This window comes from Chamaea fasciata, unplaced genomic scaffold (genome assembly GCF_029207755.1).
Source record: "Chamaea fasciata isolate MVZ Bird 193981 ecotype frontalis unplaced genomic scaffold, bChaFas1.0.hap1 SCAF_4, whole genome shotgun sequence".
Lineage (NCBI taxonomy): Eukaryota > Metazoa > Chordata > Aves > Passeriformes > Sylviidae > Chamaea > Chamaea fasciata.
The window spans coordinates 60125483-60141715 of NW_027094089.1; the positions used below are offsets into that span (position 1 = coordinate 60125483).

Below are 16233 nucleotides of genomic sequence, written 5' to 3' on the forward strand. Positions count from 1 at the left end.
GAGTTGTACTCTTTTACTATTTATCAATTTCTCTCTCTTATTTTATTATTGATCAGTTTAGTCAGATCTGCTAGTTATCTTTCCTATTTCAATATATTTGTATTCTGCATGCTAAGTTTACTTTTTCTCATAAAAACTGACTAATTGCATCTTCATGCAATCTATTTAGGAAAAAATCTCAGCTGATCAAAATTTAGGCTTTCCAAGCAAGCAGCATGTGTGTTTAGGACATATGACACTTTTAGCTAATCTTCTCTTATTTTTGTCTGACCACAGAAAATGCTAGTATTTGAGTATACAGTTATCCATCTAATTGAAATTTAAACACAAATCACTAACTTAAAAAAAAAAAAAAGCTACAGGATTTTTAGTTTCATAAAAATGACAGAAACTTTAGACATTCTTGCATGGCTGCACTTGTGAGAAGCTTCCATCAGACCAAAGATTGTTTGACCCACCACAGTCAATATGACATGAAACATGCTGAGCTTGCAGCCACTCAACAGTTTTATGGAAGAAGGAGGCAAGACAGGGTTCAGAAACATTTTCATGCTTGGTACCCCAGCTGCACCTTCTTACAGCAATTGTTTTGGTAAGATATGCTATCCTTCCAAGCCAGGCCCTTTTCAGAAAATGTCTTATCAGGAAAGTGTAATAGAGAGGAAGCCAAAAGTATCTTCCAACTGTTATTGAGAAGTACTAGGCTATAAGTTTCTGCCTTGGAAAGGTTCCATGAATTATTCTGTGAAGTCCCTGCTATCTAACTATCTTCAAAACCTATACACTCGTACACTTTTTGCTCAGGAAATCTAAACTGGAATGGGAATGTGAATTCTTATGAGGACCACCTCATAAGGTTTATTAAGAGTTCCTCTCTTCCATAAATATGAATGCAAGAGCATGGTAGAAAGAGATCCTTCTCAACAAGCCAGTAAGTTAGACACTTGTGTTCTGGGAGATGACTGCAACATGTATGATTAACGTCTTCAATAACCAGGAAGGCAAATGGCTTCCTGGCCTGTATCAGCAATGCTGTGGCCAGCAGGACCAGGGCAGTGACTGTCCCCCTGTACTGAGCACTGGTGAGGCTGCCCCTCAAATCTTGTGCTCATATTTGGGCTCCTCACTGCAAGGGCTTTGAGGTGCTGGAATATGTCCAGAGAAGGGCACTGGAGCTGGGTTAGGGTCTGGAGCACAAGTCCCGTAAGGAGCGGCTGAGGGAGCTAGAGGTGTCTAGCCAGGAGCAGGCTCAGGGGAGACCTTTTTGTTTCCTACAGCTGCCTGAAAGGAGGGTGCAGCCAGGTGGGGGTCGGTCTCTTTTCACAGGCACCGGGTGACAGGACGAGAGGGCAGAGCCTCAAGCCGCGGTAGGCGAGGCTCAGGCTGTAGATCGGGAGTAATTTCTTCACAGAAAAGTTCATTAGACTTGGCAACGGCCTCTCCAGGGAGGTAGTGGAGTGACCATGACAGGAGCTTTAAGCAAAGACCGTACGCAACACTTAGCACCATAGCCTACTTGACATGCTGATGTTGGCCCAGGTACGTTTTCCGAGCCCACCCAGAGCCAGACCGCCTCCGGTCCGTCCCGCCTCGCCGGGCGCGGAGGGCGGGCCCGCGCTGCCGGAAGCGTCGCGCGAATCGGGCGCGCCGAGGGACCGGCGCCGCTTCCGTCGCGCCACAATGGCGAGCCCTGGGCGGCCAGCGGGCTGGCGGTAGCGGGCGGTGAGTTCTCTTCTTTCGGCGGTCGGCGGCAGGGCGAGGCCTTTCCCGGCGGCGGGCGGTGTCCACCGGCGTCCTGTCCCCCTCGCCCGCCCCTTTGCCTCCCTCCCTGCTCTCTACATCTCTCATTCCCTGTCTGGCCCTGCCGCGCCCCTCTGCTCGCCAGCTGCGTCCGGTTGAGGCGGCAGGTGTGGGTTATGCTGTGCCACAGTCCCTCCACCGGAGTCGGGGGTCGTCAGGAGGGGGCTGTGGCCCTTCGTTAGCCTGTGGGAAGGCGAGGAGGAGCGAGCCGGGAGCTGCGGCGTGGGGGCGAGGGAGCTGTGGCCCACGTAGTGTGTTTCCGGCGCCGGTATCGTAACACCTGCGCTTGGGCTCCGCTGGTACCTTGGCCGGCGCTGCCCGCAGGCAACCATGTCCTGCCCATCTGCGATGACGCTGACCCCCAGGGCAGCCCCCTGGCCACGCCAGGGTCGTATCTCCAGTCGTGGTTGGGAGCCGGAGGCGAATGTAAACTTTGACTTTTCTGCTTCCTTCCAGTGCAGGGAGGTGTCGTCATCCAGCCTGGCGGCAGGGTGTGGGCGTTGCTTCTTGGGATAACTCTAAAACAGGCTGGATTTAGGTCCCTGAAATTCGGGTTTGACAGCATTTCTTGCCTAAAATAGGAAGCAGTGTGCATTTGAAACCTTTCTTTCTGCCCTTAGCTGGAGAAGCTGCATTTTCAGATATGTACATAACTGGGTAAGAATTCTTGTCTTTAGGACAGGAATCCTATTTGTTTTATTGCTTGTGTGGGGCCAAAAAGCTATCTTCATCTTAAGAGGGGCATAAACACTAAAGCTCCAGGCCTATAAAGTGCAGATTTAAGAGTGCCTTTGTGTCCTGCTGTACTTAAAAAAAAAAAAAACAAAACAAAAAAAAAAAACCAAAAACAAAACCCAAACAAAACCCCAAAAAACAGGTACCCTACTCCTATATTAACGGCAACAGAAGGGCATTTTGCAATGTTTAGATGCTTGAAAATGCTCTTTAACATCTCTTTACAGCTTTATCTGCATCCTTACACACCTACATGTATTTTGAAAGAGAAAATCTTTTTTTGTTTGGTTGTATGTGTCTATATTTAAATGATAAAATATTCAGTGCTGATGAGACCGCTGCCATTTAGCATGTTTTACACGGTCTCTTCCTGTAGTTCCCCTTTCACAATCCACATGGCTTATTGGCGACATTGGAGATAGAGCTTTGTGGAAGTGCAGTAAGAGCATGGAGGTAACCAAGGAAAAGGGGGGGAGGGTATGTGTCAGTGTTGCAGACACGAAAGAACCACACTCAGTCAGGTTGAGAGGTGAGCAGAGAAAGGGAAAGTTTATTATGATTTGGGGTTTAAATAGGATTTGGGATTTGATCAAGGACTGGGGGATGAGAGGAACACCTCTCTCACCCCAGTGGTCAATTCAGCAGTCCATCACAGACTGGAATGAAAACAATCTTCTTTGTTTATGGTACATGTGTGGGAATCTCCACTAGGAATATGTAAACAATCATCAGAAGGCTACAGAATCAGGGTGACAGGTATGCAGGCAATTCAGTGGTCCAGATGTTTCAGACTGCTAAAATAAAATGAAATATGAGTGCTTAATACTGAGTAATAGACCTCACACTGGTGGTCTGACTAAAATGTGCAGAGTGCACATTGTTTCTAAGTCCTTATATCATACTTGCCTGATAGCTCAATTGCAACTTAGCTTCTGCATCTCAGTGTCCTCCGATGATCATGAATGTCATTCCTAACAAGGTGAACATGTCTAATGTGGGCAAAGAGGAATATTCTGAGATGTAGAATGGCCTTGTGGCCATCCTCGTTTTTGCCTCCTTCAACCGTTCTTCCAAAGCTTTCCTATACTGAGCTGATGCTGATGTAGACTCTTAAAATTTTCTGTCCGTCCTAAAGGCATCTAGACCTTAGTGCCTAGAAAAGCCTTAGGCCATCTCTGCCTTTTATGAACCACCCATAGTGTTAAGACATACTAAGAGAGGAGACCTAGCTGAGTTTTGGACTGCCTTTTCTTGCCTTGGTTCAAGCCAGGGCTTTGATTGTTGAGATTTCCATGGCAATTAATGCCCAGTGTTCATTCCTTGATTGATTTTAAAATACAGCTTTTAACTTTTTGATTTCTAGGTAGGAATCACTAAATTCAACAGCAATAACCATGGGAGATGCTGCAAAACCGTGCTCTGCCAAACAAAATAAGGAACAGGAAAATTTGCATCAAGAATTAAAAGAAAGTTCCTTACAGAAAGACTGCCAAGTCATGGGTGAACATGGAAGTGGCTATAGCAATAAAATAGATACCAGCCTGCAAAAGAAAAAGGGAACTCCAGGTCTTTTTGGAAGCAGTCCCAGACGAAGACCGCGAAGTGTTTTGAGTAGCCCAAATTCACTTAAAAACACAATTTATAGTCAAGGGTCAAAGTTAAATGATATCCAAAGAGACCAAATGAAGAAGTGGGTATCTGATGACGACCACGGTACTTCTGACACCTGGAGAGAGTACCGTTCTGCTGCCTGGATTCCTGGACATGGCAGGACAAGAAAGGACTCTTTTCATGAGGTGGAAGGTGCTGGAAACAGAGATGTAAGACGACAACTTCAGGAAGATTTAATGAGCAAGGATGTGCCAGACATGCAGAAAGGAAGTGCTGGTAATCATGTTTCTTTGTTTTTACATAGTAAAGTAGCTTCCTACAGGTGTTAATGAAAAGTAAAATTTCAAGATTCACTATTAAGGCAAAATAGTGGTTTTGTTCTCTCATATATTACAAGCTATTGTCTGCACTGTACTTGTAGCACTTCAGATGAATTGTTACAGCAAATAATACAAATCTTCTTTTATAAAACTTTGTAGTTTAACCTGTGGGTGGTAGGAGTAAGTAGATTGCATCATCTCTGTAGTGTCCCTGTTTGTTGTTTTCCCTGTACAATTTAATGGAATCTGTCAAGGCTGGTAAGAGATCTTTCAATCTGATAACAGGGTAAGATTTTTGGAGCTACCAATGAGGTCTTTAATTATGTGTCTTAATGAAGATTGAAAGCAACACCATGTCAGTATTGTGAAAACTTAGTACAGCAATAACACAAGTCTGGCTCTTCATGCATATTTAAGTTCCTTGTAGGCAGTTGGTACTAATAATCAGAGTACAATCCCAAAGCATTGAAATGTCAGGGAGGACAGCCTAAGGGAGTGTAAAGTGATCAATACTGTAATATTTTTATTGAATGCAAGTAAAGCAGAAAAAGGAAGCTTCAAAGAATATAGTGAATATAACTTGTATGTGGTGCTGCTAATGTGGAATGCCAGTTGACGAGAAACCTCTCTTATTTTACTTAAGAGTGGGAGCCAAAACCAGTAATGATCAGACCCTCTGGTGAGAAGAAGACCTGTTGCTGGTTGATACCAGGAAGTCCAGGAATTAAATGTCCTTTCCCTTGATACTAGCTGTTGCTAAAAAGATAAACTGTGAACAGGTGCCCCGTGTCTCTCATTGTTAGAAGTAAGCTGCACACAACTCAACCTCACATGAGGAGAGAACACAGTGTTTTCACAAGTTTTTTCCTTCAGTTTACTGGATGTAATGAACTTTTTTCTGTGAAACTTCAGGAAGTCACTGAAATAAATTTTTGGAACCATTGGCAATCATACTTGAGAACTTAAGGGAAGTGAGCTACTGATTACAGGAAAGGGCAAGGGTCTCTTAAAAGAGGAATGAAAATAATTGGTATGCAGCTTAAATCTTAGGATTCAGTTTTGGAACAAATATACTGTAAGTATTTGAAAGGCAACAAAGATAAAAAGTAGTAAGTAGGTATTTGTTAAGGAAAAGGTATGCTGGCCCTAATTTAAAATAGCCATCAGTCCCCTATGGACATGGGAAAGGCAGTTGGTAGATACTGCATGTACTAGTGCTGTACTACTTTAGATACTCTTATATGACAGTTCTGTAAGTAAACTAGTGGAAAATGGTGTGGATTAAATTAATGTGAGCGACTTGCAGAGCTAATTAGGTAACTATACTCAGAAACTAGTAAAGATTTTATCAACTAAAGAGAGTAGTGAGCGAACATCTAGTGAGTGAGGATTCTATTCCATTCAATGTTTGTTATACTACTGTAATGGTGAATGAAGACAGCAGACCTATTAATTGTGTGCTCTGAAAATTGAATATGCTGTGGAGCTGGTAGGAATGGAATGCAGAAAAGCAGGAAGGTCAATTAAAATAACTTTGTGCAATTGGAAAAATGACCTACATATAGGATGAAATACAAAGAATGTGTGAATGCCATTCCATTAAGCAGGAATATCAACTGTGCAAGTAAAGGAGGAAAAGTTACTATAAAGTAATTTTTTCAGGGAAGGAGCTGAAATGATAGTGAATGAGAAGATGATAATGAGTAGTCATTATTATGAGGTTGTGAGGCATGAAAAAAGACTCACAGTCTGAAGTACCCCTTTTTCTGAGTTTTCTGTAAATTCAGTTGCAGTACTCTGGCCAGTTTTGGCACCCCATTTCTATGAATAAAATGGAAGCTGTGCAAAGAAGACCAAGAAGGTTGTCAAGACCTGTAGGAAACAGAAGCTATTCAAACTGTGAACAATGCCCACTCTTTCTGCAAATGAAATGGAGGATATAGGGAAGGTTCAGAAACTCACACTTCTGTTTCTGGGCCCTGGAGATTCCTTTGGAGTACTGCTCCTACAACCTATTAGGCCTAAATTCTCTTTATTGCACCTTAAACTTGTGCTGCTGCTGAAAGCAGCATTTTTGTCCTGGTATTGTTTACACCACTAACACGTGCATGCTGCTTAGTGAACTGAATCAAATAACTAGTCACAAATACACAACTCTGTTGTTTCCCTTTTGCCAATTAGAGACAGAAGTTGTGGTGACAGGAAAGAAATTTTGTAAGTGTATTTGGAAGAGCAGTTTATCTGGGTTTGTTTTGGGCTGTTTTTAATTATTACAAATTAAAGCCTCATGCTATGATGAAAGTTTGGGAGTCTAAGGAAGTTGCATAAACTTTGTTAGAAGGGAACTTTAGAAATTCTAGGTATCAAGACATCCTGTGTAGCTGTATGAATCAAAGGCAAGGTGCAAAAATCTGATGTGTGTATTTATTCCTAAGATGATTTTTACAGGTATGGGCTTTGGGCCAATAACAGCTTCTGCTTCAAAATGATAAAATTTGCTTAAAAGTAGAAGTGGTATTTGCATTAATTCGTTCCAGGGCTTTTGCTATAAACACAACAAGCTTTTAAAGCATTATTATTACTATGACAGTTTTACAGCTTTATTAAGCAATGTGCACATACTTAGCAAGTCCATTCTTTAGTCTTTGTAGCCAGCAGTGGTGCTTACTTTTTTTACTTGTTTATTTAATATTTAATTATTTAATATTCTGAAGATATAACTGAACTGGTTTAACTGAAAAGCAAATGACATTATTACCGGTAATAATCCCTTGTTAATAAATTGTCATATGTGAGATAAACCACAATAGTGCCATATCAGAGTGCTGCTACGTCTTATAAATCATTCTGTTTGGCCTACAGTTTTTAATTTTGTCATATTTGTAGTCTAGCTTACTTGTCTACCAAAGCCTAACCAGGGATCCTGAAATCTTTGGTTATATTCTGTCTTTTCAGTATAATAGCATACAGGTATATCGCATTTAGTTCTTTTTTTTTTTTTTTTTTTTTTTTTTTTTTTTTTTTTTTTTGGTCAGTTTTAACAAAGGTATCTAAATAAGGTCATTTTCTTTAGTGGGACAAATTAATTGATTTATTTGTAGTTTGGGACAAAGACAATTATTATTATCAGATTTGCACAGAAAAAATTGTGAAACCATACCAGGTAGGTGAATTGTGCCTTTGCTGACTCTCGTAATACATAGAATGTTAATTAGGGAAAAGGTTTTTTTAAATGCTGTGTGGCACTCTGCAGTTATTTGATGTGTTTGCTCTTATAACTCTTTACAAGAAATGAAGAAGCTTAGAAAACCAAGAAGATCAAGAAGAACTAGAAAAGATGAGTATGATCATGATGAAGTGGAAGGTCCAGTCATAGATGAGTCTGTGCTGTCAGCAAAAGAACTTCTGGGGCTGCAGCAAGCTGAAGAACGATTGAAGCGAGACTACATTTATAGACTGAAGAAGGTGCCGCTGTCTTTGCTTTTATAGATAGACCTCTCCTATTTTTTGTGCATATAAATAAATTGTAGAGGGTGCACTTTGAGCAATATCTCTGATTGTAGCTAGAAAGTTTCGTTACAGAATTTAAGTAATGATATTGCTGTTAATTAATTGTAAAAACAAGAGGGTTTATCTTTAGGGGTTTTTTTGCTACAGCACTGATAACAGTTCAAGCTCAAAAAATGGCTTCTCCTTTAGTTCAGGGAATGGCATCAGATCTTAATTAAAATGCTGGAGTAGTTGTTTGTTCAATTAATATATTCTTCCATGGGCATTGGGTATTTTTTCCTGTAAAAGATAAGATGTTGGGTGTGATTGACATGGTATCATTCTTCTGACATTATATTTGATGTGCAGACTTTTAAATGGCAGATATGGAGTGAATGAAGCTAAAGTGAGTGGATGTAAATTTCAGTTAGTCCATTTGATTTAGCAAGGGTATTGAATGAAGTGAAAGTAATACCTTTACATATATATATTTAGGAGTTTTTTTTACTATCTTTATTTTAGCAACCTCGAAGCTACCCATCAGCAAAATACACCTGCAAATTGTGTGATGTTTTGATTGAATCGGTGGCTTTTGCTCATAAGCATATTAAAGAAAAAAGACACAAGAAAAGCTTAAAGGTGAGTTTAGCCCAAGAAAAGTATTAACTGTAGTTAAGTGAAACCTTCCTAACCCCACTAATCATGATGAAACTGCACTGCTTTTAAAACCATTCCACATTTAGTTTTTACTGTGTTTTAATCTTTCTAGAAATTGTTACATAGTGATACTGATGAAAACAGTGAGCTTGGGACCTGGACTTGGAATGAGGAGTAGGAATTAGCAAATACAGTCGGTATGGGAGAATTAGAAATTGTAACCTATATGTCAAAATCAGTATTTCAGTTCAGAAATACTGTAAAAATTAAGCACTTGTGGAGTATTTCAGGCTTGTTTATATGTAGAGGAAAAGTTTGTTTTGAGCACAAGCATCAAAATAACTTCCAGCATAACATCAATTTTGTCTTTTTTTAAAAATATGTTCTACTTTCTCTGTTTGAAGTGGACAAAAATATGTCTTATGCTGATTTTCTGGTTCTTCCTCTTTAGCTCCTACCTTTTCACACTTCATAGGTGATGAAAGAATTGGTGATTTTTTTGAACATGCCAAATATATGTATATACATCTCTGAACATTACTGAAGCCTCCTGGAGTATGAGATTCTTTTTAGCTTCAAATTATCTACATTATGTGGAAAATTTGTGTTGGTGGTATTACTTGGGATGAGTTGTTTGCATTCATTTTAGCATGTTAAGCAGCTCAGAAAACTCATTAAAACATTGGTCTTGTTATCTTGAAAGGAAAAGCAAGAAGAACAACTACTGGCTGCTCTTCCTCCTCCAACCCCTTCCCAGATACAAGCTATTGGTGTTGCTATTGAAAATGTTGTCCAGGAGTTTGGCTTAAATAATGAGGATCTAGAAGAAAGGCTTAACATTAAAACAATGATGGAAAACTTGCTGCGTCAAAAATTGCCAGGTATTATTTGCAATTTAAGTGTTAGATATGCCAACTTATTAAAAACCGAACAAACAAAAAAATTTACAAAAATCCCCAACAGCTTATGAAATGAAAACTGAATTAAAAACCTTGGCTAAATTCTTAAACAGCATGTTTAGCGCCTAGTCTGTTGAACAACTTGATGTACTAATATAAACGTGTTTCAGAATTAAATTACAATGGTGTTCATGATCCAAATAGGCCTGTAGTAAAAAGTGAAGATGAAAACAATGTGGGAAGGATTTGACCTTCATGATAAGCCTTAACCTACAACAGCATGGAAGGTAGGATTTAGTAACAGTTCTGGGCTGTTGAAGACCCTTCTTCTTTTCCTGTGCTTATCAAAACCAGGTGTAGGTTTAACATCTATTAAGAATAAGTAGCTACAGACTTAGAGTTAGGCATAGTGTAAATGAAGTATAATTCTTTTTGTTGCAGAGTGTTCATTAAGATTGTATGGCTCCTCCTATAGCAGATTTGGTTTCAAAACTTCAGACGTAAACATAGATGCCCAGTTTCCTGCCAGTGTAAGTAAGGCCATTTTATTAAGTGTGTGTTAGTTTGTATGTTTGCATCTTCATGTAGAGTACATTTTAAATATATTTTATAGTGTGGTAGTAAAACATTTTCTAAAAACCCATTTGGTACAATGGAGCTGGTCTGGTCTTAAAATAACATTCCTGTCTTCACAGAACTGTAGTCATCAATCAGTGTAATACACCTTTGTGTTTTATTGAACCTGCTTCTGAAAACACTTAAAACATCTGTACTCTAGCAGTCCTATGAGATAGATGGTTATTTATATTCTCAGACAGCTGGAATAAATGGCACTCCTGTGATCTTGTTTCAGTACTGATCCTGGTTTTGTATTGATACGTTCACATATGCACATTTTGACTACTAGGTTATATTTGAGTTATGAAACCATATTATGTTATTTATATGTGGAGTAATTTAAAGTCTTTATTTGTCATGTTAATTGTTTTTATGTATCTTTGTGCCTGAACATTGAAAAGGAATTAAGGACTTGATTCCATACTTAAACTTACTCCTGCTGTAATTGATTTGGTAGTCCCGTTGTTAGAATTTAACATTTCCTTTAGGAAACAAAGAATAGTCTAAGTTCATATAGTGCATATAATTTTAAAAAGCTATAATCCCAGGCTTTAACGTGATGAAAGTCCACTGTGTCAGAAAGAAGTCATATTTACACTGTTAATTTTGTTGGTGGGGGTTTACTTACCATAACCAAGTATTTGATACAGATAAAAATAACTTTAGTAACAATTACTCTAGGATTATTTTTTTTTCCTTCAAAGCAAGCAGAGCTCCTGTTCCTTTTGATACAACTTAATAATAGTGAAATACAGATAGAGGTGGTTTTAAATTTGAGTTGTAGAAAATCACCTTCTTGACATGTGGCTGATTCAAAAACAGTTTTATTCCTTTTATTGACAGATGACTCAACCAGATGTTCTCTTACTTGTGCAAGAAAGTCTCCAGAACAGTGGTAAGAAAAAATTGCTGCCTTCTGAATTTCATTATACTATTACTGCTTAGTATTGTTGAATTTCACCTCTGCTGAACAGGTACACCATGTGCTGTTCTTTTTTTAGAGAGATATGAGACTGAATAGTACTGCAGAAAAGAATACATTAGCAGAACTACTTTTGGTTTGGCATTCAGTGTTATGAGGGCTGAAGTTCTCCTATTTTTGATGATGTGAGAAATTCCTTGTGGGAGGCTTTCTTCTGCATTATAAGTGAAGATATCATTACATGTGAGATAGACTCTTGCTTCCCTCCCCAGCCTGCTCTATTAGCCATTAGCCACAGAAAGCAGCCTAGGTTCTTTGACATGTAACAGAAACCCAGTAATGCACTTTCAAATTGTGGTCTCTCTTCCTGTAATCACCTGCATGTGTCTGTCAGCGTAGGTGATGGCCATGTACACGTGGCTGTGTACAGACACGGGGTTTTCTTCAGATAATGAACGTAACTCTGAGCATTAATACAGGAAAGTAAAGTTTAACATCCTTTAAAAAATGCATTTATCAAACCAATTCAAGTATATGCAGGCAAGAAAAAAAAATGAATATATTGGGCAGGGGGCGTAAAAATTCTATTCTTTTTAAATGCAGATTGCAAGAACTAGCTTCATGGCTTTTTTGCCTTGCTTTATGCCTACAGTTCAGGAACCAGACCATATGGTTCAAAACATGTATATTTACTGACCTAGATTTTCTCAGTGGTACCCCCACCTTTGTTGTATGTGCATTTTATTGTCCAGACCATTATGGTCTTTCAGAATGGCGTTATTTTTAATAAAAGTCAGATTAGAGGAAGAAGACCCAGATCTCATAAGAGGTTAGGATGACTATTGTATCACAAAAGCAAGTCGTATTTGCATTAATATGTTGTGCCAAGTCTTCTCTGTTGAGTGAGAAGATACAGGGATAGAGCATTAGGTGTTAGAGATACCCTAGTGGCAAAAGCAAGATAATTTTGTGTGAAATTAGGTGTCCAGTTGGCTAAGTAACATTGCAAAAATCTTGTCATTTCAGAACTTTTGAGTTCAGTATCTAAAATTGTTTGATAGTTTCCTCCCTGCCTGGCCCAGTGAGGCTGTGACGTATCGAAAAATAAATCCAGCTTGGGTCAATCAACACCACTAAGAGAAAGGACTGGGGTGTCTGACAGCTGAATCATATTTGGAAAAATATATAAAGAAGAAAAAAGATAGAAAATGCATAGCAAAAGGACATAACGTCATGTAGGCAAGCCTGTTCTACATTTACATAAAAGACTGTCAGATAACCAGGAAAAAATTTCTTTCTGTATAGTGGTGGTGTAACACTATATTTTTTTATTTTTCACACTAATATTCTTCCATAGATATTGTAGGTCTTTCTGCATGCATGAATTACTGAAGCCAGCTCTTAACCAAAATATATCTCCTTAATTATACTTACTGTGTATATATGGATTTCGAAAAGTTCTGTTTTTTTTCAGTATTTTCCTAACAGTGCTTATTGTATAGACCATATTCTTCCCATCATATGTGAAACACTTAAATCACATGTACTTTATTTTTCTCATATCAGTCATTGTATTAGAAGCTGAAATTCTGCCTGTACTCCTCTAGTTGCATCCAGTTCAATGTTTTTTTGTCAACACCATGCTTAATGTGGCTTCTTCTTTTCCTTTTTCCCACTTAGAATCTTTTACGGAAGTTGGTGCAGATTTCCATGCTAGAATACCAGTGGTGGTGTGCAGAGAAAAGCAAAGGTCTCAGTTGTCACTTTGTGTGTTCTAATAGTATATAGCTATGTAAATTATATAACCACCTGATAAATGACGTTTCTGTACTAAATTATTACAGTTCCATGGATCTTGAAACACAAACTAACACTCATGGGCAAGTCATTCCTAGCCTAGAATAAGAGGGTAAGGGTTGTTCTGTCCTCAGCTGTGTATTTCCCAACCCCTTCAACCATTATGGCTTCCAGCATGTACCCTGACCCTTCCATTTGGGATTATTGCTTAAGCAGAAACTTTCCTTTCTTATAGGTAGTGTACCTACCATATTAAATTATAGATTTCTGTGAGGATAAGAATAGTTTGCTTAGCTTTGCTAGTATTTTGAGAACAAGTGAAAAATATTTTATTTTGCCCATTTGATGAATGTCAATTAAGATTCATGAAACATTCTAAAAACAACTACTGATAAAAATATTACTAGTTATTTGCTGCTACCTTGATTTTTTGGCGTTTAAAAATATTTTATGTTGTGTGACAACAGCATAGAAAATGTTTGATGGTGGGGGTGGTGTGGGAAGACATTTTTGTTTCATGAAGAAAATTAATAATTAATATACTTATTAATTTACTTTTTAATTCAGTAAATTAATATTGGAAAAAATACTTAAACTTGAATTGTGTCTTAAAACACTTGTACAGAAAATTACAATGCATATATTCTCAACCTAACCAATAATCAAATTAGTAGTGCATGCTGCTTTTCATGCAGAGATGCTGTCTTTGAGAGGCTGTCCAGTCTTTCCTTACAGCCTTCTGCTACACTGTTCTGTGAGGTGTTACCTGACCTATGGGTGTTCTTACAAAACCTTCAAGATCTTTCATTTCTTTTTTGGATTTTAGTGGCCTTATTTGTAAAGTGAGTGCAGGGAATGAGAATGCTTTTCTGACAACAAACCATTTGACTTCACTTGGAAAGCTGGAACCTACTATCATACCTTTAGTGATTGCCTTCAGGTACTGGGCAAAGGTGAGAGTCGTTTGTATTCCCTTATCTCTGAATAAATATTGAATGAACTTTGGTGTTATGACTATAGTTATGGTTTAGAAAATGATTGTTAAAACAGTCCTTGGAAAAAGAGTTGAAGTAAGGACATAAGTTTTTATAAGTTGTAAATTTTATAAATTATATAACTATTGTTTGTGTGTGATAATGTTCCACTAAATTTCAAAGGTGGAATTTTAAGCTTCATTCCGTGGCATGCAGACTGTAAGTATCCTGCTCTGTTACCAAACTAGTCAGAGGAATGTATGTGAAATGAAACTGCTAGTTTCTCAATAAACTTAATCCATAATGAAAAAGAAAAAAAAAAGAACTTTTTTCCTTTCTTTTTTGTCTCTATTATAGATGAAAACAATCTTGTGAATTAACATAACTTGTAAAATTTGTGTGTCTGCAATTAAAATATTAATTGAAAATTTGAAAAACTTTTGACTTGTACTGTATCTATGCAAAAGGAGCTATCATTTTTTGCAAATGTGCTGTATGCTCTCTGGTTTTGCCAGTCTGTGTCCTATGGCTCTTATATTTTTTTATTTTTTTTTTTAAGGTTTTGGTAGTATGGTAGTAACTGTAGTAAATATGCAGGCCTTGAGAACAAGTTGCATCTGGTAAGAGCTCAAAGGTATCTGAGTTCCTGTAGTACTCAATGTGACTGACTTCTGAACAGAAATTAAAAGAATATTTTTAAAGTATCACTTGAAGCTTTAATGACTGCACAATTTGTTTTTACAGTTATGCTGTGTTGATCGTCCTGAAGAGGGAGGCTTGTCACCTTATGTGTTCGGTTTGATGATTATTTTCTTTCTACAACAGAGAAGAGAGCCTTTTCTGCCTGTCTATTTGGGATCATGGGTATGTATATTAATACACTGAATAGTATAAATGAAAGGACCAGTTGCTTGTGGTGATATATAATCTGTCAACTTTATGCTACTCTGGGCAACCCATAAGCGAGCCATTTCTGTAGGAATTAAGAATGTGAATTCATGTGTGAATTCATCCACATTCAGTGACTACTTTAACTTTAGTATGACTAGCTTCATAATCCTAGTCATTGAAGTAAGTGCTCTGTTGCCCCTTCTGTGAATAAGGAGACCTGGGCAACAATTTACTTCCTTATTTTTTTTCAGCCTTTCCTCCAGACTGTTGAGGACTGAATCCACATAGCTACATCTCAAAACAATGGCTTGGAATTTGCAATCTAAATCTCCAAAACATACATTGTTGGAGAGCACACTGGTGTGATACCGTCTGAAGGGATCACACTAGGAGTTTACAGCATGTATTACTTTGGTTTAGAAACTGAAATGCATCTTGACATCAGGAGTTGTATTTTGGATGCCAGTCCAGAATCCAATTCTCCAGGACACCATTTATGTATTATATTTATGGCACCCATTTTTGTACTTACAGTCTCTTGTTATGTTTATCACAAGTCTTCCAGTTCCTGTAACTGATTACACAAACTTTTCAGTTAACAATTTTTCTCTACTATGTTCCTGACTCACTCAAAAGCCTATGCACTTTCTGAACTGATGAGAAAAATATCCTGTGGTATATGGCCATATAATTAAAAGATACATATTTATCCTTGTCTAGTGTGTGAAAAAAAGGTTGCATGACACAGAATGACAGAATTTTCTGGGCAATCAGTTCCAGTGTTTGGTCACCCCCACAGTACACCTACACAAGTTCTTCCTCATATTCAGGTGGAACTGCTTGCGTAAGTTTATGCCGATTGCCTCTTGTCCTATTGCTTGGCACCACCTGGATCCATCCTCTTGACATCTCCCCTTCGGATACTCAGACCTTGATGAGGTCCTATCTCAGTTGCCTCTTGTCAAGGCTGAACAAGCCCAGCGCCCTCGGCCATTCCTCATAAGTGACATGCTCCAGTCCTTTAATTATCTTTGTAGCCCTTTGCTGGAGCCACTTAAGGGGCTCCATCTCTCTCTGGTCCTGAGGAGCCCAGAACTGGACACGGCATCCCGTATGTGCCTCACCAGGCCTGATTAGAAGGACAGGATCACCCCCCCTTGCCCTGCTGGCAGTGCTTTCCTAATGTGCCCTAGGACAAGATTCTTGGCCACCAGGACACACTGCTGGCTTGTGGACAGCTTGTTGTCCACCAGGACCCCGAGGTCCTTTTCCACAGAGCTGCTTTCCAGCAGATCAGCCCCCACCTTGTGCTGGTGCCTGGGGTTATTCCTCCATAGTGGAATGCAGGACCCTGCTTTTGCCTTTGTCGAATTTCAGGCAGTTCTTCTCTGCCCATCTCTCCATCCTTTCAAGGCTCCACTCTGGGGTATTGGCCACTGCTCCCAGCCTTGTGTTATCAGTGACCTGCTAAGGAGGCATCTGTCACTGCTGAGCAAATTAAACAACACTGGGCCCCGTAT

The 16233-nt window shown here is 38.9% G+C and overlaps 1 protein-coding gene across 1 annotated transcript in view; it reads left to right on the top strand.

Annotated features, from left to right (window-relative positions):
- The first annotated feature begins 1672 nt into the window (after positions 1–1672).
- The window catches only part of TUT7 (terminal uridylyl transferase 7), a 32169-nt gene continuing 17608 nt past the window's right edge, over positions 1673–16233 (top strand). The window contains exons 1-10 of the mRNA XM_066181719.1: positions 1673–1722; positions 3899–4422; positions 7756–7931; positions 8478–8594; positions 9316–9493; positions 9953–10041; positions 10973–11024; positions 12732–12801; positions 13675–13801; positions 14567–14686. Coding sequence (XP_066037816.1) covers positions 3930–4422; positions 7756–7931; positions 8478–8594; positions 9316–9493; positions 9953–10041; positions 10973–11024; positions 12732–12801; positions 13675–13801; positions 14567–14686 — 1422 coding nt within the window. The 5' untranslated portion in view covers positions 1673–1722; positions 3899–3929. The remainder of the gene's footprint in view (positions 1723–3898; positions 4423–7755; positions 7932–8477; positions 8595–9315; positions 9494–9952; positions 10042–10972; positions 11025–12731; positions 12802–13674; positions 13802–14566; positions 14687–16233) is intronic.